Raw genomic sequence first — 24781 nt, 5'->3', positions numbered from 1 at the left:
CACAACCTCTCTGGGCAATCTGTTCCAGAGCACAGTCACCTGCAGAGTAAAGAAGTTCTTCCTGTTCAGGTGGAACTTTCTGTGCATCACCTTCTGCCTGCTGCCTCTTGTGCTATTACTCAGCACCACCAAGAAGCACCTGCCTCTGTCCTTTTGACACTTTCCCTTTGGATACTGATAGACGTTGACGAGGACCCCTCTCAGTAGTCTCTTTTCAAGGCTGAACAGACCCAGCTCCCTCAGCCTTCCTTGTAAGAGAAATGCTTCAGTCCCTTAATCATCTTTGTTGCTCTCCACTGGAGTCTCTCCAGGAGCTTCTTGTCTCTGCTGTACTGAGGAGCCCAGAACTGGACAGAGCACTCCAGATGTGGCCTCACCACAGCTGAGGAGCAGGATCACCTCCCTTGACCTGCTGACAATGCTCCTCCTAATGTACCCCAGGATATCCTCGGCCTTCTTGGCCACAAGGGCACACTGCTGGCTCATGGACAGCTTATTGTCCACCAGCACCCCCAGGTCCCTCTCCTCAGAGCTGCTTTTCAGCAGGTCCCTTCCCACATCTTATCTCTCTCGAGTTTGGTGATGCCCCTGTCCCCCTTCAAATCTAGTTTAAGGTTCTCTCAATAACCCTGCTAAGTCCTAAGCTAAGATCCCTTTTCCCCTTTAAGACACATGGACCATATTTGTTGTCGTTGTTGTATAAACTGGCCCATGATCAAAACCCACAAAGTTCAGCTGTTTATACCAGCCCCGAAGCCAGGTGTTCATCTGCACGATTTTCCTGTTTCTTGCCCCATCACGCCCTGCAATTAGCAGGGCAGCAGAGAACACAGCTTGTGCTCCAGATCCCCTGACCAGTTGTCCCAAAGCCCTGAGCACCCTCTTGACTGCCCTTAGCCTTCTTGTTGGGACTTCATTGCTGCCTACTTGGAAAACCAGGAGTGCATAATAATCATTGTGCAGTACCAAGCTGGGAAGTTTGTTGGTGACGTCCCTTCTGTGGGCCCCAGGGAGGCAACACACCTCCCTGTAGGTCGGGTCTGGTCAGCAAAAAGCACAAGTATCCCCCACAGAAAATTCTGAGGTCGATTTGAAGAGGTTGAACACTTCTGTCACTTAACTTCAAGTAGAATAACCTACTATTAATACTTGGCAGGAGGTTTGAGAAGAGGCTGATGGAATTGGTTTGGTTTAGCCTGAAAAAGAGGAGGCTTTTCTAAATTACTTGACAGAAGGAAATAGAGAAGATGAAGCCACACTCTTCCTGGAAGGGAGAGGACAAGAGATGACGGTTGTTAATTGGAACACAAAAAAGTCTCATTAGAGATGAGAAAAATGCTTTTCATAATGAGGCAGATCAAACACCAGAACAGGCTGCCAAGAGACTGTGGCATCCCGTCTTTGCCCATACTGAAAATGTGACTGGACAAAGCCTTGAACAAGCTGCCCTAGCTAGTGATGCTCTTAGCAGGTGGCTGGACACAGAGGTTCACTCCAACCTAAAATATGCTGCAATCCCTATTATTTCAGATTTTCATCTTCAGGTAATTTTATAGCTATCAAAGTTGGAGTTTTCAAATTAAGAGGGAGATAAGTTCCAAAATTCCTCCTACTTGCCAAATATGATTTAGTTGCTTTGTTCCATTACAGCCCTTCGAACATTTTAAGTCAGAACAAACTCTGCAGCACTCTGATGATAAGAATTCTACGGGATCTGTTCACCTCAGAGGACATTTCCTATACTCCCCCTTTAACTCAAACTGACCTTTCACTGTTGCTGCTGTTAATTTAACAGTGTATGTTTGTGATAAACAAGTCTTGGCAAGAAAACACCAAAATCAGTATTGCTATTTCACTACCAGAAATAATTTATATATGTATCACTGGAATTAGGTAAAACTCAAGAGATGGAAGAAAAGCAGTTTATCTCCTGATGGATACCATGAAGAAATATTTCCCAACATTTAAATTCCAAGCAGTGTTGCAAATCAAATATATAATATTATAATATTTTTATAATGCTTTTAGTGTTAAACATAGAAATAAAAAGCTTCTGCTTAGGACTGGAATACCAGTGATGGATTTTAATTGGAAATTTTAAAAATAACTATAAATACATGAATTGAGTTTCTCTCCTATTGCTCCTCTACAGAAGAAAAAATGTTCAAAAGCATGGAAATTTCTAGAGCAAATGGCTGTTGCAATGATTTAAAAACAAAACGTTTACTTTACTGTGGGGAACCACTCCAACATCCTGCAGTCCTGAACTGCTTTGTCATGGCACTATTATACAATCCTCTCCCACCTCATGAGGTTATGGCTCAGATCCTAGGGCAAACATTTCTACATCACTGTAAAAAGTATGAACAACAAAGTGGTTTAACCACCGTGTCCTGTGAGAAAATAAATGAGCAGTGCAGAAAAATTGGTTGTGTCAGGAGTGCTTTTGTCTAAAACCTCCAGAGCTGTAAGCAGGACCAGTAGTGGTAAGAACCGGATGTCAGATTCAAATTTTGCTTACAAAATACCTGTAATGTGCCATTACAGGTACCTTCTTCATGGACTTGAGGAAAAAATGCTGGAATGAAAAAAGTGGGATAAAACTCTACAAACTCAATAGGTTTCCTGATCTCTGTTCAGGTTTCTTAATTTTTTTTTTTTTGAACAGATTTCATAACCTTACTCCTGTATATACTCCAATTATACCATTTTTAAAAACCCCACAACTTGTCAAAGCCCTTAACAATGCTCTTTTTTACTGCCATTAATCACCGTGCAAAAGAACAGTCCCAAACCCTTGAGACTGGTGCCAGTTCTCAAAATTACTAAAGAGCCATTGCACACTCTCAAGCTCCTAACTGAAAGCCAGGAATGACTGTGGAGAACTTGCCACAAGAAGTCTGCAGACCACAGTCTATGAACTGCAGGTCTAAAGCATAACATTTGCAAGGGTAATGCACCTAAAAAAACCCCAACTTCCCCTGGTTATATGTCAGACTATACTCTAGAACTATCAGGTCTTGCCCATCCCTCCTTTTCCATGCCCCTCCCCTGAACTTCTGCAATTATACTTCTGCCTCTCTAATACACTTATTTTTAATGTCTTTCTTGCTTCTTTTCATTATTTAAGTCTGTCTTCTTCCCAATCCCTTCCTACAGCAGGCAGTTATACCACAAGAAAAAAGTACCAGGGGAAAATGAGAGATAAACTTGTTTTAATCATGAATGTGAATTATCAGGACTTCTTTTAAACATGCTCTGTTTGGCTGTTTCATGGTCCTGCAGTGATTTCACTATATTTTCATCACTTTTTTTCTCGGTACCATACAGTTTACTTCTGCCTAAATGTTTGGGTAAACAAGGAAATTGCCACAGAGTAGACTGTTTCTAACATAACTAACACCTGAAAACTTTCATTGCAAACTGCACATGTACACTATTTGAGCTGCCTAAACTGTAGCCATAGTGAGTTTTTAAAGAATCACTAAGTTCCTCATTCATGGATGTACCGACTCAAAGCACGCTCTCACCCGTAAGTTCTTAAGAGCAAGTTATTTTCTGTTCCCTGCAGGCTATACTGGTGGCCTGTTTGTGCACCTCAATCCTAAAGACCAAATTAATAGATTTTATCACAGCTAAATTATTACATGAGAAAAAACAGAACTGATGCTGATCCACAAATTGTAGGGGAGAGTCAGAGGCATATTCCGGAACATAGCTGGTAAAGCCTAGAGGAGTGCTGTCCAGGTCTGACAAACTCTTTATTGTGGAATTCCACATATAAATTTGAAACCCACAGGTTAAACTACAGACATTGTTTATAATATATTTTACAGAATGTTTTTATTTGAAAGCTTGCACGAAGTTGTATGTTATAATGAGAGTACATACCTTTCTTAAGCATTTCTGCAGGACAGCTAGTGTTCTGGTAACCATTACCCTGGCAAGTTTTTGAAACCAAGTTTTATTCATAGGGATCACACATTTCTGTATCTCTGGACAAGCTTTCTAATAAACAGCAGATAACAGCTCATAAGCTGTGCATTCTCTCTATTAATCTAGTCTGCTTCATAAGTTCATCGCAGTAACTTATTCAAAGAGTTTGCATCAAATTGGTTGCTCCACCATGAAACAGCACAAACCATGACATCAGCCACTACTTTCTCATTTTCTGTAGAATATTTGCATGGGGTAATTTCTGGTTTTGCTAACCAGTCTAAACAAGCTTTATTAATCCTTTAATGTAGAGTTTTAAAAGCCCCACATTAAGTAAATATTAATATAATGACTGTACTTGTGACAAATGGGTATGTGGTGGAGGCAGTGTCAGCAAGTTAAAGGAGTCATCCCATTTCAATCTGACTTGAATGTTTCACTGGAAGCACACACATGCAGAAGCAACAGTTTAGAAACATTTTTATCACTAATAACATAGAAAAATAATGAAGAAACTAGGGTGATTTTTCTTCCTAAGTGTGTGCCAAATTCAGTATCTCTGAAAATTATGTAATTGCAAAGACTTTCAGATAGTTCTTTTCTATTTGTTAACAACCTGCAGTAAGCCATAATCTCTGCAAATGTCAAACCACCTCCCTGCCCGAATCTGGCTGTCAGAAATACAGAAAGAATAATTCCTCCTTGCCTGTTATTAGAATATGATACCCTACATAACTACCTTGAATATATCTATACCTACCTTGAGCATTGGGACTCTGAAAGATTGTTTCAAGTATTTTACTCTATGCCCCCTTCCCATTCATGATATTTAATAATCTGGGAGATATTTTTCAAATTTGTAAAGAGATGATACATGCTGAGTTGTCACTTTTGTTTGTAAGGTTTAAAAGACACATGGTTAGTTAGGTTTGGCTTTCATTTTGGCTATGGTTAAGATTAGCAACCGAGATTTCTCTACTAGCAGCAAACAGTACAATGTTCAGCTGCAGAGAAATGAAAACCATACTAGAGTTCTGTACGTCCTGGAGCCTGTGTTTTTGTGAGCCCAACAAAGAACATGTGCAGCTGCTGGGGTTTGTCAAAGCCTGAAGGACTTAACAGATTCTACCTGAGATACTGGCTTCTGCATTGGCTGTTGGCAATGTTACAACAGTATTACATTATAAAGCGAAAGACTTGATCAGCTCAGCTAATTTCTGTGTTTAAAGATTTCATTTTTCTGTTCATCTCCCCACGAGTGATAATTACCGAGAAATTGCATTCTGGAGAATTCGTATTCAAAAAACCTTTGAACTAAACAAGAGGAGGCAGATCATCTAGATATGGCATTCTCTCTGAGACTTGACATACATAGACATATGTGGATGGGATTAAAAAATAAACTTTGAACTGAAATTTTCCCTGTACTGAAAAGTGTCTCTTGGAACTTAGTTCCTTAGGAGATGAACAAATAACTAACTGTGGAATTGCCCAGTAATAAAGTTTATTGAAATCTATTGCTCTGATTCCTCTATAAAGAAAACCAGTGACACACAAAAAAAATAATCCAAATCAGATCAGTGTTTGGGACTCCTTTTTGTGTTACACCATATGAACATTCTAGTATATGCTCCTTTAGCTCTGTTTTGCTCTCTTTAGAGATACCTCAATACCTCAAGCTGCGTTTAAGGCTGACTGATCAGTAGTAATAGAACTGCCTTTCTCAATTACTTGTTTCACAAGAGCTGGAATCTGCCCAGTCACAGGTTTCAAAGGAAACTAAAAAAAAAATAAAAAAATAATCTCCTCTCATGGTTAACTACTCAGGAGCAAACTAAGTATGTTTCTTCTTTGGCATCTTTCCACTGCATGTAAGGGTCTTAGGGAGAAATATACCTTTTCCTGTATCTCAAAGATGTCTGAGCAAGGTTTGGAGTCTGAGAACATTCACCACCATACTGTAAATACCTGATTTATACTGCATGGATGGCCTATGCATCAAAAAGCCCCTTTCAGGCAGGATCAACAGGACAAATGGTAACCCATGACAACAGCCTCAAAGAATCCTGGATCCCTCACACAGCAGACAACCCAAGAAATTAGTTACTGAAATTGGTCCGAAGACACAACAGCAAACAAAATGAGCTGCTGTTTTAATTCTTGAGACAGAATAAGACAGTTGGTTATATTCACATTCCAATATTGCATATTTAAACCTCTATTCTCTAGGTTTAAAGTAGGCAGGTAAGTATTTTTTGTGGTATGAGCCTGCCCTATGGTGCAGTTTGTTAGGGCAAGTCTTGGTTCTGCACCATGCCAGAGCAGAGCCTGACTGCAGAAGAGAATAAGATCAGTATCCTTTACTGCCACATGCCCTGAAAACAGAAAAGACTCATTTATCTAAATTAGTTTAACAACAATTAGTTTTTTTGCTAAATTACACTGCTACATCCACTTTCAGTCTATTGTGCTGCCTTAACTACTTCTTTAATCAGTGAAGAGCTGATTTCTTTTGCAGACAGCATGGCTACCCTTGAAGAGCATGAGTCCACTTTATTACCCATTTTATCCTGGCTAATGAAATCTGCGTGCTTTGGATTTGTATTCTCCATTTTCTAACCATGGCCTTCAACCCTATAATAATCTCTTTCTCCAGCCTGCCTCCCCCATGGTGTCTCCAGGCAAGAGTCAGCTGGGACCAGTGTGAAAGTATGTATGTTCTGAATGGCCAGCCATATGTGTAGGCTACAGCCAAACAAAATATATCACGGCTCAATTCTTCTTGCCTTTCCCTGTGTGGGAGCTGTACTTTGGGCTTTTTTTCGCCTCTACCCAGCTGTGGATGTTAATTAAGTTCCTATAAATTACACAATCTTTGAGACTTCTTTCCCTCTGTCAAATTTGGTTGAAAATGGTCAATAAATTGAAAAGTTACTGGATGGGAACTACAGCTCAGCTAAGCAGATGGATAGTGCTGTCATTTAAACTCTTTTTTGGAGGAGTCCGAACTAGCATGTTTTGTTTGACTTGTAAGAATTTGGATGTAGATTCCCAATATATCCTTGCATTAAATGTTGCACAGAAGTGGAATTTTCTGATACTGTGGTACGTGCCTTTCTTTAAGATTCTGGGAGGCTGAGCTGCTACGAATTCTCAAGTGAACAGGAGCAAGCCTCTCATGTTTAGTTCATGTGTCTGCTGAATCTTTAATGTATACAGTTTATTGCCTCTTTAACCTACTTTAATACATACCACCAATGACAACTCACTTGGAGAAGAAAGTGAAATGCTACTTCTGTAATAATGCAAAATGAAATACCAGTCTTTGTCATGGTCCTCATTACCCAGACTGTTGAAAACTCCTGATTGCGCTTCCCTCTTTTTCATTTTTCCCTTCTCACGGTGAGTTTGTGGACCCAAGATAAAAATTTCATCTTATATTTTACCAAATGCTACAAAAGCAAAGACAAAAAAGCAGTGACGAAAAAATAAGCTGAAACGTACTTTGGAGCATAAACTCTTCCTAAAAACTTTGATAGGTTGGTGACACGTGTTTTACAAAGTAAAATGTAGAAGATATCTCAGGTTATGCCGTGGTTGGAAACACATTCCAATATATTAATGATTCTGTGATTACATTAAACTTGCACAATTTAAGCATCAACACGAAGTTCTACAGATAAGGTTAGTCTTACAAAATCTATTAAAAAACTTGAAGGTAAAACCCTTCAACTGCCTATATCATATCCTATAGAACAAGCAAATATTTTTATCAAAAACAGAACAACTTTTGTTTGACATCTTGATGGGATTCCTGCTTTGTTATGACTCTTCACTTGAAATTTCTCCTTCCCTTTTCACTTCAGCTTCACTCCACACCCTGCTCATCTTACCCTCAACTACCATACTCTGTCCCCCTTTCCTTTGTTATTCTATTTGGATCTCCTTTCCAAAATAAATCCACTTGCATTTGCTTCACAAAGCTGCCTGTATAATACAACACTTCAATCACTCTGCCTTTGTCTCAGCCTTTCTCCTAGTCTGAAACAAGAAAGTTTTTCAGTTCTGTGGTACCTATGAAAACCCATTGGCAAAAATCTCATTTAGGAATTTACATACAAGGTGCATCCTACTGTAAAATCTTGAAACCTAGTCATGATTCCCTGGTTCAACAATATCACTTGTAGGCCATCTGCTCATGTGTATCTACATACACCTTTCCTAGCTGACATGATTTGGAAGTTTTCCAGTCTTTGTCTATTGTGACTGTGTCTTTACAACAAATACAGTAAAAGCATTCCTTTATCCAGCAATTTTTATTTTTGGAAGGTACCTACCAGTGTTTTGACCACAGCTCTTTTATTGTTACATGACTCATCACTTCAATTGCATTTGCCTGCAGCTTCAAAAAGTTATTAGTAAAACCCCCTCCCCTCTATACATGCTGTTCTTGGCAAAAAAAGTAGTTATGTACAGATACAAATTCCTAGATGCTAAAGTGATGTGAGCTGCTCAGTATCATCTCAACAGACTGCCTGTAACTACCCAGAGCCCAGCTCTGGATGTATACACGAATGTGTCTGTGTCTACATGATATAAACAGTGTTGATAGCAACTGTTTAAAAAAACATACAATGAAACCTCAAGACTATTTATGCTTGATCTCAAAATAATTTTAAAAGCTGCTGCATATAAAAGAAAAAGAAACCCAGTATTATTCTTTTTGTGCCTTTCTTTCATCTTTGAATCTAGGCAAAATCCTGCATGGTAACTGCTGGAGGGAAGAGTTGAAAGGGCATTTCCTTTGACAACCAACAGAGCTTTGCTACCCCAAACTAAATTAAAGAATTTTTTCTGTATGGCCAATTACTAGGGCTGACATCCACCTAGAAGAGCCTTGCCTCATAATATCCATACAAACACACAGACATTACATTCCTGTCTGTCCACACCATCTGTGCGTGTGGTCTGCAGACACAGGATTCCTGTCCATCCTCACTGTCCCTGTGTTTGGTCCACAGAGGCAGGATTCCTACCCAAGCACACAGCAGCACATGTGCAGTACAGAGCTGGACAGATGATTCTTATCCATTCTCCCTGCTCTTGCAAGCAGTACACAAGCAAGGAGGACTACAATAAAACACTTTCTTTTCTTGTTCTTCCAGCAGAAGTTGATTTTTCCTGTTCAATCTGTGTCAAAGCTTAGATACTAAGCTGGAAAGACTGAAAAACCATTTAGATTTTCTACTGTACTCATTCTAAAATTATTCTTACTAAGAAAAGAAATTCTTGTCCTTTCTACAAAATTCATGGCACACAATGTGTGGAGATGTGCCAGCTTGGCCAGATGAATTTCTCTAAGGTGTCTGCATTCCAGACAGTATTCCCATCTTTGCCTGTTCTATTCCTAATCTGTTGTTTTTCTGTGATTTACATTAGATGATGACATTACATATGAACAGAGGCCCACCCAATGGACACTGTAAAGCACACTGTAAAGCTTAGAAAAAAGTCTTAAAAAATTCCATCTGTGCTACAGAGCCACTAAAATTTTTGTGAAGAAGACACTTGAAAGGTGCACAAACTGAAGATCTCTATGTATAAATAAATACATTTCCCCTTAGGAAAAAAAAAAAGAAAAAAAAACTAAAACGAGAAGATATAGTCCTTATTATTTCCAAAGAGCAAATAAACCTCTGCAGGCTTCCAAGTTTTAAACAACTTATGTATGTGTGTGTTCTTAAGGATCATTATATTGCTTTTATTATTTTTTCAACACCATTAATGTCAGCAGTTGGCAGAAGTTTGGGTTGCTAGCTGTAATAAAGGAGGTGAAGCCAAGATTACATCTTCTAGTGTTTAGGAGATGGAGGGGCACACTGGCTTGGCATCAGAAATTATGGTAATAATTCATGTTAAGATGAAAAAAGGGAGAAGAGTAATTTCTTAAATTACCAAAAGGATTAAGAGTGGTACAACAGTGAAAATGAATGTTTTAAAAAGTTAAACTCCCCCCCTCCACAATAAAAATCCACTGTAAAAACAAGAGATACCTAGGTTGTTCAGACCCTGAAAAGAACTTGTCTGGAGTTAGCTGTGAGAACTCCATTTATTTTTTGTTTACTCAACTACAGGAAATATTTGTATTCACGCTAAAACAGACAGGCATTGGTGGCAAACAGAAAGAAAGAGAACAAAAGACTAGGTTCAGTGACTGTAAAGTTGTACTCAAACAAAGAGAACAAAACCTCTAATAAAATAGCTACCCCTTAACCAAGGCTGTATTCAGCATAAAAGACCATTACTTCTCCCAGGCACCAGTACCGTGATCAGAGTTTAACACATATTTGGAGACTAAAGCTTTACAGAAGTTGAGAGACTAACATTTACACACATTTACCTATACTGTTGACAACCTAAAACTGTGCAACATGTTATTGCTAAGGTAAATTACTTGTATTTATAACTGAGGGTACCTGATGAGGACATTGATCTTATATCCCCATGATAAATGTTTGATTATGCCAAGTAAAATCATACTGCAATCTTCTGATAGCTGAGTTTGAGACTTTGTCTTCATGCACAATCCTGTACTAATCCCTGAAAGGACACACAGCAACCATTCTTTTATTTTGTGTTCAATGCAGGTCTGCTCAGAGACAGTTGAACACAAATGCCCGAAAGATGATCTGCCAAAATCATTAACTCGGACTTGACAGCATCATCTCCAGACTCTCATTCGAGGGAGGGACTGGAAGCAGAATCTCCATCAGTATCAACTTTCTCATCTTGTACCTTTCAGAGTTGGCAGCTGTTTCCAGACTCCTCACAGCTTCCCAAGTTAGCAGCCAGCAGAAAAATCTCCATCCCCTCCCGACATTCACAAATGTCAAGCGGCAAAAACCATGACCTCCAGGGAAAAGCTGCACAGCTTTTCTTTGGTTGTGAATATTTTTTCATCTTAGAAAAGGGCTACAGAAAACATCACGTACTTATTAAGGAGTAAAATGCATCACTTGTTCAGCACCAAAACATGAATAGCAATTTTTCTAAGACTTGGATTCTTCAGAACACACCACCATGAATTTACCAGAACTGAGGGCAATCTGCAGCCACCAGCACCCATCCATTTGCAGAAGCTAATGCAAGTAACTGATGCTTAATTTCATAAATCTATGTCTCCTTTTGACAAAGCTGCTATACCGCCCTAGCAATTTCCACAACTTGCTATGTAAATTAGGGAAGGGTTATTATCAAGAAACTAGTCCTAATTGACAGTATATATCTTAGATTTCCAACTGCAAGATGAAACTTCTATTTTCCCCTGCAATACATATTCATTACCCTGAGATTTGGTTTACTGGAGTAGGCTCAGACTATTTCAAAAAGGGAAACGATTTTCAGAATTTAAGGAGCTTAATACAGTGGATAAGAAAAATATCTGCAGACTGAGAGGTATTTCAGTATTCAAAAATACCTGAGATTACTGTTCATCAACAGTTCACTGTTTACTGAAGCTGAAGTTCATTCCATACAGTTGAGACTTAATTTTTTCCATTATCAATTTTTAAGCTGGTGGGGATTAAAATTCTCTTTTGTAGACTATGCATTTTTCTCTTCTTGAGCAAAAAAAAGCACTGATTTATTATGTTACTCCCAAAATAACACAGTAAAATCACAAATATGCAATATATTCTATCTTATAGATCATTAATTTTCATTACATATTTCTATTCTTTCCATCATTCCCCCTTCAAGTAAAGAACACATCACTAACACATTAAGTCATACAACTGTTAATCTGTAATCTACTTGAAACCTTCTACATATTTGGTTTATGAACCCAATCAGTCACCTCATATCTCTGACTTCACTTTCTCCTTTACACATTTTTGGAACACACCTTGAATCATCTATCACCTCACCAGTTACAGACCTTACACAAATTAAAACCAATATTAAAGCTGGTAGAATGCCTTTCAGCTTTCTGCCACTACACTTCTACTGACTACCAATATGTGAATTGCTTTTTATATAAGATAGTTGTTGATGTCACAGGTTTGTTAACCTTTTCATCCAAAGCCAAGTAACCACAAATAAAGTCTACTTTATGGCATCAGCATGAAACTGTTCAGTGTGTTGTGTGTTCCCTGGGGAATAATACCAATAAATGTATTGTACCAAGTTAGCACATTTTGAATGAAGTTGAGGTAAAGGGACATGTCTCCTAGACAATTGTCAGTGTGTCAGGTAAAACAGCCCAAAAGAACAGGACTAATTTAGTATAGAAAAACCTGCATCCAATCAATGAAATACCAGTAAGGATGGTTACACACCCATCTTGGAAAATCACAGTATTTTTACTGAGTTCAAACAAGTAATTCAAAACCTTCCTGTATCTGAAATTTTGGTGTGAAATCGATGCTTCCTCCCAAAAAAATATATTCATGGGTTTATTTCATCAAGAATTTTTACATGTTTAAGTGGAATCCTCCCTGTTACCAATGCTTCAGAGTTCCCTAAACAATGGGTCTAAATGACAAGATTTAAGTGTAAACATAAAATCACTCTAGTTTCCAGTCATCCTTCAGACATCATCAATTCAAATACCAAGAGAGTGATGCCAAACCAACCCAGCCACAAGGACCAGTGGTCAGAGAGTCTCAGATATTTTACCCCTGAGGCACATCCTGACACCGGACAACAAACAGGGAGCAGTCATGTACGGGTCCTTCCCAACTACCCCAAAACCCACAGAAGTTAAGCAAAAGAAGATACACCCATAATTGTATTCCTTGAATGAACAACTATTTTGGCAATCTTGAGCTGTTCAGACCACTCTTTCTGAGCTTTTGAATCTATCTCATCAACTAATCTGACTCATCAACTAACACAGAGACTGTTAGAAACTGAGGGAGGGTAACTGTTCTCAACATAAACTTTGTAGCAAAGAAGAAATAGAATTAATTACATAGATACTCTGTAGGATGTGTGCATTATACAGACCTGCTCTAATATATTCTCTTTACTTAATTGAAAAACACTGTGTATCAGATCAGTGATTTGTGTCACGATAACTACAGTAAACCACTGTAGTATGGTACAACTGTGATGTGAAATGACAGTGACTATTTTTACACTGCACTAATGTCCAGAAATACTACTTGCAGACAAAGGAATGATTATTTTTCAGGCCTCAAATCAGATATCCTAGTGCACTATTCTGAAGAAACCCAAGCTTACTGAGTATTCTTAACTCTTCAATACTGCTAACAAGCCTGGTTCTCCCAGTGTAGGTTTAACAATCTTATCTGATATCCATCTCCATCAAGTTGATCACTTACAAAAACGAGATATAGGGTCTCTCAGCTGCTAACCTAGACTTGTCCAGCAATCCTGATTTTCTAGTCAGAGACAATGTTGTCTAAATGACTTACTACAGAAGTTCATAAGCCTTGAATGAGAGCTACCGTATATGTGGCCCTACATGGTATTGACAATTATCCAATTAATTTAAATTTATTTGTGCAAACTTCTAGTCAACTAAAAAGCAGTAAAACTAGACTATGAAAATCTTAATATATTCAATAAACAGAGGAATATTTCTAATAGAATGAAACAGGCTTTTGAAACAAACTTGGATTTGAGGACAAACTTGGGAGTAGTCCACAGAGTATTTTTTAAAATGTTACAAATGTCTAGAACGAAACGGTAGCAGACACTGTATTGTCATCTGAGTTTCACAGTACTTTTATAAATCTTAAAGGGCACTCTGTCAGTGAGGCAAAACACCTTCCCCTTCAAGCAAATCTCCATAGCTGCCACTGCAATACCCCAAAAAGAACAGGTTGAGAAATGAGTGAAGGCACAAGCAGAAAGCAGACATGGCTGTTTACAGCAGGGCCAACAGGCTGGCACTGTGAGGCCAGCAACAGCAAAGAGCTCACCTGAGCATACATTATTATTTAGTCATACCAGAGGCAAAGGGTAAAGGTAAAAGGAGGAGGGAGAGGGGAATGGGAGTAGAAGTAATACCACAGAAAGGTGAAATGCTGCCCCCAAAAAGACTGCTGATGCTGCACTGAGTGCTGTTACTGCACTAACAGATGATTAAAAATGATGGGAAAAAAGTCTGGAACACATGGCAGGGAGAAGGTGCTTTCTTTTAATCTGCAAGGACTTCTTGTGCTCTGTTCAGGAAGTGCTGCTCAAGGGCATGACAAAGCCTTGCTTTCTGTGCCTGCTCAGCTGCTGTCAGGGTGCTGGGGTCTGCTCCTGGCAGAAACTTCCCCCTTGACAGAAACAATTACTGAGGAGCAAAGCCTGGCAAAACAAGCAACGCTGTGATTGATAATCTAGGTGGATTACAGGCCTTCGACAAAAGCCACGATGCTTAAATTTGACAGCTGGCAATGCTTGATGAGGGCCAATTAGTGGATATATATTCACTTCAGCCAGAAGTTTCTTCTGTTTCTAGTCCAGCAGCTTCCTGAATAGGAAGTGTACAGAGTGATTTCCCCCACTTCGGCCTGCTCACATATATGCCAGCTACCCTGTTAGTACAGCTAAGAATATACTATAAAAACTACATATTTTGGCACTTTTGTATATTAAAGCCAGTAATTGAAAAGCTGCAATTAACCCTCCAGATAGTGGTGGTACAAGAACCTGAAAAAAGATAACTTTACACTGCCTCTACAGAGACAGTATACAAATGAGGTTGTGAGTGCACTATTTATGTAACAAGACCCCTATAAATGATAATAGTTCTCAAACTGTTTCACTCTTCCTTGAAAAGTTTCTGGCAAAGTGCATTAATCTGTTGCTGTTTCAAATAGGTTAACCTGGCATCCAGAGAACACCAGAATTCACAGCGTGCCTTCTCTTCTAACCAATACATGCAGAAATCTCTGACATGATCCCTTAGAACTCATCTGCCTGTTCTTCACTTTCTTATCGCACAGGTTTTCCTTCCCCACTTTTGCATCCATTTGGACTCTTGCTAGTGCAAGTATGGGTACTGTGGTGAAGAGATCAATAAACAAAGATGGAACCAAGTGCCCTGAATCTCATCACTCATTTCAAATATTAACTTTTCTGTCTCATCTATAAAAAAGCCAACACCACCACCCTCAAGACAACTTACATAAATCTTCCTAAACTTGCCAAGTTGCCTTCTGGTTTGGGAGAAACTTCCCCTCACTGAATTTCAGAGGGGACTGTCACACTGCTAGGATTTCTTAGAGAACAACAGTGGTTCTGTTACAGAAGAAACAGCACCACATTTAGCAGTTACCTGCAGTGATTGTATCCATGTCATCTGAAGAAGAAATTTGCTTGCTAACGGGGTGATCACTCTCATCAGACATGGTTTCAAATCAGGGCAAGCAAAGAGCTAACTGAATGCCTCTCTCAATCTGTATTATTTCATCAGGCAGGGTGGTAATAAAAACTGCCAGAAGTGTGGTCATGCTGGTACAGCTCCATGGCAGTAAGAGGAAAATGCTTGCCTGTCAGTCTCCTTTGACCTGTTTTACATTTTTTTGTTATAAACAGAAATGACTCCAACCAGTGGAACTTCACTTTGGAAAAGTTCACAGCAGAGGAGTGTCAGGTGTCAGTGTGCAGGGTTTTCAGGGAAGCAAGTAACAGTGTGAAAATAGCATTTTTGGAGGGAGAAGTTATTCTGGAATCTAAAATTCTTTCCTTTTTCCCATGATCCCATGAACCACATTTACTTGGAAAACCAGTCTTTGCAGTACCTTGGCCTCATAAAGAAAGTCAGTCAAAGTCCTATAGGGAAGAGGCACAAAGTAGCACAGGGAAAACAGCTTGGGCACTTGCATGGCTAGATAAAATATATATTATATATTGTATAAATGCTAACTATTATTATTACTAGCCATTGCCAAATAATTCCTCTCCATTTGTGGGAATGGTAAATAACAGTCTCTCAAATTCATGCTGGCCCACAGAGGAAGGAACAATCCTGAGGAGGATAAAGAAGGGAATGACAGGTATTAAAGATTCCTCTGAAAGGCAGGCAAGCTGACTACATAACCAATAGCAGGAGGTTTCTTATCTCCCTTCACTAAAGTAGAAAGGAACTCTTTTCACTAAGTCTAGTGCAAACAAACAGCAAGTGTGTCTATGGCAAGAACATGAAAGTCTTTTTTTCCCCATAAGACACAGAAAAAATAGGAATGATCTTGAACTGCAGTAAGTAACATTACAGATTACATAAAATGATAGACAGACAAGTCGTAGAAAAGACTTTCCAAGACTGAAGGTCTCCTTCACTTACAGTCTTTAAGACCAGTGTACAGGTGTAACTGGACAAATCAAGTGGGTTCCGCAGAGCTCATTACTATTCAGTATTTTTCACTAACAGTTTGCATGATAGATGGAAATATATGTTCATGAAATACGTGGAGAAAGCTTATGTTAGTTGGTTCTGGGAGCATGCTGAAGTATAGGATAAAAACTCAACATGTTCATAAAGAACTGAGGAACTGATCTGAAAATAACTTCTATTTAGGAAAAGGTAGCATAATAAAAATGTACCCAGTATTAATCTAACCTGAAGTCACACCACTTAAAATGAAAATTTTGATATCCTGTCATCAACAACACTGAGCCAAGCTAGTTCCTGGTAACTTCTGCTATTATAAAAGAATCCAGAATAATTATGAAATATTATATAATAGTACAAGTGAATACGGTGATTTACAAACAATTAATGTGAATAATGCTCCATGCTCTCAGAAAACAGATACTAATACTGTTCAGAGCCTCCTAAAAATTTTAACACCACTACTTTGCATTTATGGCATGGTGGTGCATAGAGATGCTGGTCAAGTCAGGCCCCCACTGTGTTAGATGCTGTACAAATACAGATAATGACAGCCTTTGCTACAAACAGCTCCTAGCAGAAAACCCCAAGCATTTAAGGCTCAAAGCCCACAGACAGGAAAACCTCAGCCCATTCAGATACGCCTTCCCTTTACCACTCAAAGCCGAAGAGCAGTGCTTTGCTCCGCTGCAATAAATATATCCTCATCCTTAAAACTTAGCTTGACAAGGGAAGGAATAAATGGCAAACAGGCTACTTTCTAACAGATGAGCGGTGGATGTGCTGCCACAAAGTAGGCCAAGGCTCCTTGGGCCCCTGTGAATTCCAGTGTGACACACACGGCGGGGGCTCCTCCGTGGCGCACAACCCGAGCGCGCGGGCTGGCGCTCGCCGCGCGACATCTGGACCTGGTTAGACAACCTCCAGATCTGCTCTCTTGCATCAGCCCCGGCCCCCTCTGGCGAAGCAACCTCCCAACCACTGCTTCTCCATGAACTACCCACGGAGACAGAGTACCCTGGGAGGAAGTAAATTGGGACCACATTAGCTGGTGACCCTCGCCCTGCAATCGGCCTGCCTTCCCAATGATAGAGGAAATCCCTCACACAAACTGACAACCAATATGAAACAGGCAGCTCCATTTACTGGAGAGCCTGGTCAATGCCGAGTGCCTCATTAGGAAATGGTCTCTATATTGAGGCACATTCCTGCAATTCAGAGCCTAGAAACTCTAAATTAAAACAACATTGATGCCATATCCTCTTTCCAAAATGCTTCTCTTCATCCAAACTTTAATGCACATACTTAGAGAAATTAAAGAACCAAAATGTCCTTGGCAGGACTCCTTTCCCTCTCTTTTGCAGCAGTACCCTTGCCCTGTGAGTGACCGGGAACGTGACAGTGTTGGGAAAGGAGAAAGGAGAGTTACAGTGAGGAATGCCACGGCGTCCTCCAGAATCCTTGCAACCTTTCCTTGACGAATCTATGTGTCTTTGCCAATATTTTCAAATAAATAAAAATCACCTGAAATTCTTAGAAGAAGTTTTTGTTTTGTGAGAGTGTTATATCTTTCTATACTCTAAGAAAGGTCAATTAACAGCAAGTTAGTCAATGGTAACTGGCACAAGCAATGAAAAGGCATAATCCAAATCCTATCCTACATGCTTGGATCCATTCACACTCACTGTTGCAGCACAGTCAGAAAATTGCTTTCCTAAAGCACTATCTGTGTCAGAAGCTCTTTCCAGTTCTTTCCAGTTTGCAGTGAGATTCAGCAATCAGACCTATGGTACCACAGCATGCATAACTCTTCCCACAAACCACCCCCTTCCGATATTGCTCAGCATTTCTATTTGCATCCTACGTATGTGGAAACGGGAATCTTTTAGTCAACTGTGTCTGCCCGCCAACTGAAAGAGCTGCTTTCCCACCACAAAGTCTAAGCATTTCCTAGTACTGGGATGGATGGAAACACCAAATACTTATCAGGGAGCTCAACAGTTCTGAAACAGAGATTAGCGAGGTCAGGCTCACAGCTCTGAATCTGAACGGTTGAATAAACCTTTTGGGTTCCAGAACTGCTTTTCAAAGTCTTCCAGAATATCTTGATTAGTGGCATCACTTGCCTTTCTTGAACAGCTGTGTTCAATATGTGCAAGTCTGAAAGATTTTTTCATTCACAATTTCTACTCTAAATTTAAGAATTACAGGTGAACTTTTAGGAAGTTCCTGAAATGTGATACGGTTCTGTGGAGCCGGCAAACACAGATGGACCCTTGTTCTCAAGATGCAGAAAAGGGTCCATGTAGAGAAAGCTTAAATTGATGAAGCAGCAGAGTTGTTTTGGTGGAAAATATGAGGCTGGTGACCTGTAAAAGCTGAAGAAGACTGCAGGGGCCAAGTACACAGAATATTTGCAAAGCATGTAGAAGAATAAGATTCCCCTTGACTACATCAGTAATGAGGATACTGTAAAATCTCATCACCTTCTCTTCTGACCCATCTCCTATTTCTGGAACTGTCAAAGTTGGTGTGATTTGAGTTTATGCAGAAAAGTATATACTGGTACTGAAAAAAACAAATGGGACTTCAGATTCCCTGAAACTTACAGAGGTGGTGACTATTATTTTCCTATTATAAACATCTTTGTAGAGTTTTTCCTTCAATGTATTGAAAGCTGTACATAAAAAAGGATAAAAGATGACACATCCTTAAAATGTAGGATAGAATTTAGTGAGGATGTGTCAAATCTCTATTTGGTCACATAAATATTTCTCAGGTATTTTTTAATTATAGTTTAGATTGTTTACATGTAAACATGTATCCTGCCTTGGGAACTGAGGATGCATTGGAGAATACCTTTGGTTTTATACTTATACTACATATATAGCACTGAAAGATAATGATATGAACCACAACAATGTTTAAAAAAGTCACTTAACTGAAACCTAAGTCATTACAGATAAGCACAACCTTAATACACTAAATATACACAAATTTTCAGCAGGAAAAAACTCACCACAAAGTACTAAAGATTGTTCCATCTACCAACAAAGGATAATCAGAAGGAAACTGGAAAGGGCAAGGGGCATGAAAGCACCTGCATTAAACTTAGGTGAACAAGAACTAAGAATAAAGTTTTAATTTCTCTTCAAATGAGTGGTAACATATATTAAGGCTGCTACAGCAATAGACAATTACATGAAGAAAACAAGTACTTTACACTTCTGTGAGCACTTATGAATCCTGTTTTAGAAGAAGATCATCTGGCTGACGAGCAAAAGTAATTACAACTCTTGCTCAGAAGTAAATAATACAAGACTGTAACCCATACTTCTTGCTCATTCTGAAGCTGGTATAAAAAATTACAAAACTACTATTCTTCAATTAAACCATATATAATTGTTATCTTAAACAATATGGCCAATAACCTACTTGTGTTTCCTAAGGAAGAAGCAGAGAAATCTCTTATCATAAAGCAGACCTGTTTTTGTCTTACATTCTTTGACAGCAGCAGAAATCATCTGGTTGACAGATGAAATGTTGCACATAAAACTTTATGAAGATGAAAATGGTGGCACTGAAGAAGTTGATACTCGATTGGCAGCAGCATATGTGCTATTACAAGGAATGTGGCAAGGGAATAACTCTGAAAAAACCACTAGAAGTGCTGAAGTGAAAAATCTACACAGATCTTTTCAGATCCTAAATCTCTTATTGCCAGGGATGCCTTTTGCTTCCTCTGTGTTTTACTGGCAATATATTTTTCACATTGCATTGAATACTGAAATACAGTATTAAATGCTTGAATAGAATCATACTTTTTCTAATTGTTATGCCAACACAAAAATATCTCAGAAATGGGAGAGGCCAGAAATAGGAAAGGACCAATCTCCTCACAAGCACGAGACCTCCTAAAGTCTACTCCAGGAGCTGGCATTCCCATATGGTGCTCCTGTCACAGGTTAAAAACCACAGCAGAGACTGTGTGGCTTAACACATTCATATTCGAGCTCTACAGCAAGGAGAATCTTCTTCCATCTATGCTTCTTCACCAACAAGGCAAATACAAACCACTAAGAGAAGGATCATTACTTTTCCCTGAATCTGTTACTAGTTCCATAAATCAAGACAATAATCCTACATCAGATTATTAACCGGTTTCTTTCCCAGCCCTCCTCTACCCACCTGCTGCTTGAGCTGTTGCACGAGTCGGTCTTTCTCTCGTTTCAGTGCAGCCACTTCATCTTGGGTCTTCTTCTTAGAGGATGAAAGCTCTAGCAGAGCAATATTGGCATCTTTTTCACTAATGGCAGCAAGAAGGGCTTCTTGTCTGAAAACCCAAACCAAACAAACGACATTATTATCCTCCAAAATGGAGAGGAAGCCTTTACAAAGTGTTGAACTGTGATGCTGTACCAGCGTGCAACTCTGAAAAGCAGCAGTAAATACATTTGTCACAGTTATATGTCCCTTGGTGGAAAAGGAAGTCAAGACCCACCCACCTCCCCCTAAATGACTCTGCTGATACCACATAGTTGCTTATAGGATAAGAAAAACATATAAAAATATGTTCTTATTCTGCACTCAGCTTCTCAGTTTTTAATAACTAACATTAACTATTACTTTGGCTGAACACTTTCATTCTCTATAACGTTCTAAGCATTTCCAGAACAGATTATGAGAACATACCCACAAATACTGGGTGAATCATGACTTCTGTGTTAATTTACATTAGGTTATACTGTCTATTCATGCAGTTATTTTAGAAAGGTGGTATGTGACAATTTTACTGAAATCTCTTGAACAATACAGTATATTCCCAGAAGGAAATGGTGACAGAGACATTTTTGTGCTACATAACATATGTTGAAATAGATGCCTTCAAGGATGCTTGAACTATTCTTTGACTTTTCTTGTGAACAACCAATAAATAAGAACATTCTGTAGCAAGATCTTGAGCCCCAAGCACCATAATAACTAGCTCTGGAAAACCAACCTTGTCACACACTTTCAAAAGGGAAAGAAAACTCTTACAAATAAAATATAGAAATATTTTATAGATACTGGGAAGAAAGAAGACAGAGATAATTACCCTGATCATAAATCAACAGTTCTTAAATGAACTCAGAGGATTGATCTGTGTTAGGGAAAACAACTACGTACGTCCTTTGACCTTAATTCTCACCTCCATCTAGTGCAGAAAAATCAGGATGTGCAACAGGACATAAAAGCAAACTTTGCCCTTATTGCCCAGTAGGGTAGGGGTGGCTTGTCCCATCTCTCATCACCTCACAGAGAAGGAACAAAATGAAGTCCTAACCATTTATGGTGGTGGTGATGTGACAGATGACATCATGCAGAAGCGATGATGAAAGACAAACTGAATATTACAGATTTCCTATCTACCTTTCACCTAAAAACTCAGTTCAAAATACAGGTAAATCAGCAAAAAATTCAAATTTTTAAAGAATAAAAAATTTTATATGCTGTAGTTTATAAACAAAAGCATGTTAATATTGATAATCTCAGAGAATGATTTAAAAAAATAACCGAATGTGCCAAAACAATTCTGCTACTCATGTTAGTAGCAATTATTGTGCTAATAACATTGCCTTCACACCAAAGTCTTTCATTAAAGATGCAAGAAAAGCATTCTAATAGAATGGTATCAGGAAAGAACTACATGATGAGCAGCAGCTGGGATGGAAGAAAGACTTTTTCTCACATATTGCAGGTTTAGGTCAGAAGAGAGTGATCAGTGTAAGACCTGGTTTTCTTCTTATCCCAGTCAGTGACTGAGCTCCTAGAAATATTCATGTGAGTGAAACCTTAAGACCTCGATCACTGGACAGCAGAAGAAACTAGAGCATAAGAATAAAATTGCTAAGAGGTGATCTCTCCTCATCTCCTCAGTCACTTCAACCATAGCCTAAGTTTTGCTGCAGCAATCAATACAAAGAAGTTTATTATCAGGATCTCAAATGAAGCCACTGTATCAAAAAATGAGAAAGAATCATGTATTTCAAGAGGAAAAGGTGTGTTTCAACAGACAAAATTGTTCATCATCTGACAGCAGAATGGACTCACACAATGGACTTTCTTTAGGTGGAATTTCTCTCTGGGTTTACACAACTGTCTCTTGTACATGCTAACAGAGTTAGCTTGCTTTAAATGAATTACCAGCATATCAAAAATCTCACAGATCCACTTTAGAGAGTACTTGGATCCTGTCTAGATCACATCTAGAAAAACTAGCTCCTTAAATTATTCCTTGTCTTTCAAAATGTAATACCACAAAGTTAAGCAAATTTCTTCAGATACTTGAGAATAATAGAAGGATATTCTAAATACATTTATCCTATGAAGAAATACAAATATTCTAATTACTTCATGGAGGCAAGAAGAAAGGAAAAGGTGCACATCAGATTCCCAGTTGTAGTGTCAAGATTGTAGGTGTGGGAACAATGGTTAGTGGGTGTGTTATTATTGCCATTTTGTTTCTGTTGCTTTTGCTTTGTGGAAAAGTGTACAATTTTGGATGTCTGCCTGAAACATGAAAAATACCAATAGAGTGAAGTGACAGAACATGATCCATGACCTCTGCTTTTTTCTAGCAATCGGTATCCTGGGAAAGACAGGCTGGCTTGGAGCTCTGGTCATTTTCACTTGCTTTAGAGTAATCTGTTTTGATTCCAAAGAAACACTTATTCTTTTAATAGTAAACCCACAATCCTTGCTGATGATTCAGGACCAGAGCCAAGAATATCTCAGTAACACTATCTATATGGCCATTACTCTGGTATGGAAATTGGAGGTGCTCAAATAGCACATAAGGCATATACCTTCTGCAATCAAATCCTTTGTTGCCCATCTCTGCTTCTTAAATGAAAACCTCAAGGCCAGGAAAATGAGATATGGATAACAGTCCATAACTTTTTTTTTTGTGGAAAAATTTTCACCAGCAAGCCTTAGAAAAGTGAGACAGGGGTGCTGGTCAAGAAGTGGGGTGAAAGGTGAAAGGCTTTCTGATTGTTTTCTAGAACTGAAACAAGATGAAGTTTGAACAAAAGAAAGCAAAATGTGACGTGATAAGGGCATTGTAGCTGCATTTTGAATTCTGCAAGCTAACTGTATACTGTTTCATATGGGAGAAGTGCAAGTGTCGCTGTCAGCTCTGCCTGTAATGGCGTGCTATTGTTCTCAACAGAGGTTGGAACTGCCAAAATGATTCTAAAAGATCACAAAAAGCAAATATCACCAAGCAAAAGACAAGGTTTGTGACTGAAGAGCACTACAAGAGTGACTTGTTTCCTTTCTTGAGAGCTGTTATCCCCAGGGAGACCAGAAGAACATGCTGTAAGACAGATGAGGTGGCAAGAAGGAGAAAATGGGCTGCTGTGTGAATGGTGCTAGTAGCATGTGAACAAACCTATCTGTCAGCAGTGCTGCAGTCAGTCACAGAGGCTCAGTCAGTGGTACAGGCTTAACTTCTTCAGCAAACTGCTTGTCTTCAGTTCACAAAACTGGGAGTCCTGAAATGTTCTCATAGGCAGGCAAAACACATACTTGCTGCACAACCCAAGGTGGTTGATCTTTTAAAATGCTGGCTAGTGCCAGAGTCACTAAACAGACACAGCTCACTTAAGTTAGTTCAGGCATTTCAGGTGCTGGTAGTAGTGTAGCTGTGGCAACATCAACTCAGCAGGGGAAAACTTCCTATTTCTCTCTCCATTTGGGCAGGTTCTGTAGGCTGAACCGAGCTGTGTGGAAGCTCACAAGAGGTAAGCAGACTTTATAACAGACCGAATATTACCCAAGGAAACCTGAAATGGAAAGAGTGTAGAAAAATCTATTGAAAACAGGTTCAAGATCAACTCCAAAAGTTAGGAGGAGGATTTATTTTTTTCCCTTCTATTTAAGCTGAAGCCTTTCAATGAATGTGGATTATGATCAATACAGACCGGAGCTGTACTAAGACCAGTAGGTTCAATTCTTAAGAGACAGTGGTAGATATAATCTGAAGATGATTATCAACATATTTGTTCTGTTTGCAATCTTAACAAAATAATGCAAAGAAAGATGGGTTTGCCTTTTTTAAATAGATGGCTACAGAATAGTTATATGTCAGCAGAGCTGCCTCTGGAGTACTTTGATCTCATACATGTGCTTACAGAGGCCCTAGAAAAAAAGACACGCACAGCACAGATGAGATTTCTTGTATGGCTTGGGTGAGGACAAATAAGTGATTTGGTAGTTTGAGTGACCAAATATTTGAATGAACCCAGAAAATAAGGAACTACAGCTCATATAGATTCAGTTACCAACTCCCACTAGCACCAAAAGACCCCAGTGTGCAGTGTGGTGAAAACCATAACACATCTCCTGGGAGTACTGCACACACCAGTCTTGTTTCATTCCTCTTTTTCCTCTTTGGTGAACCACCACATATTTCTGCAAATGGGGACATGAGACTTCCTAACTACTCAGTAA

General features: G+C 39.0%; 1 protein-coding gene across 14 annotated transcripts in view; it reads right to left on the bottom strand.

The window, feature by feature from the left end:
• Window positions 1-24781, bottom strand: part of ERC1 (ELKS/RAB6-interacting/CAST family member 1) — a 289340-nt gene that overhangs the window by 36100 nt on the left and 228459 nt on the right. For all 14 annotated transcript variants that reach the window (XR_004357059.1, XR_004357060.1, XR_004357061.1 and 11 more), the window contains one exon: window positions 20477-20621. Coding sequence is in view for 11 of the 14 variants with exons in the window: in XM_032687654.1 (XP_032543545.1) it covers window positions 20477-20621 (145 nt within the window). In the remaining 3 variants the exon portion in view is untranslated. The remainder of the gene's footprint in view (window positions 1-20476; window positions 20622-24781) is intronic.

This window comes from Chiroxiphia lanceolata, chromosome 5, assembly GCF_009829145.1.
Source record: "Chiroxiphia lanceolata isolate bChiLan1 chromosome 5, bChiLan1.pri, whole genome shotgun sequence".
NCBI classification, from domain to species: Eukaryota; Metazoa; Chordata; class Aves; order Passeriformes; family Pipridae; genus Chiroxiphia; species Chiroxiphia lanceolata.
The sequence above is the reverse complement of the archived record's forward strand: the minus strand, read 5'-3'. Positions and strand labels throughout refer to the sequence as shown.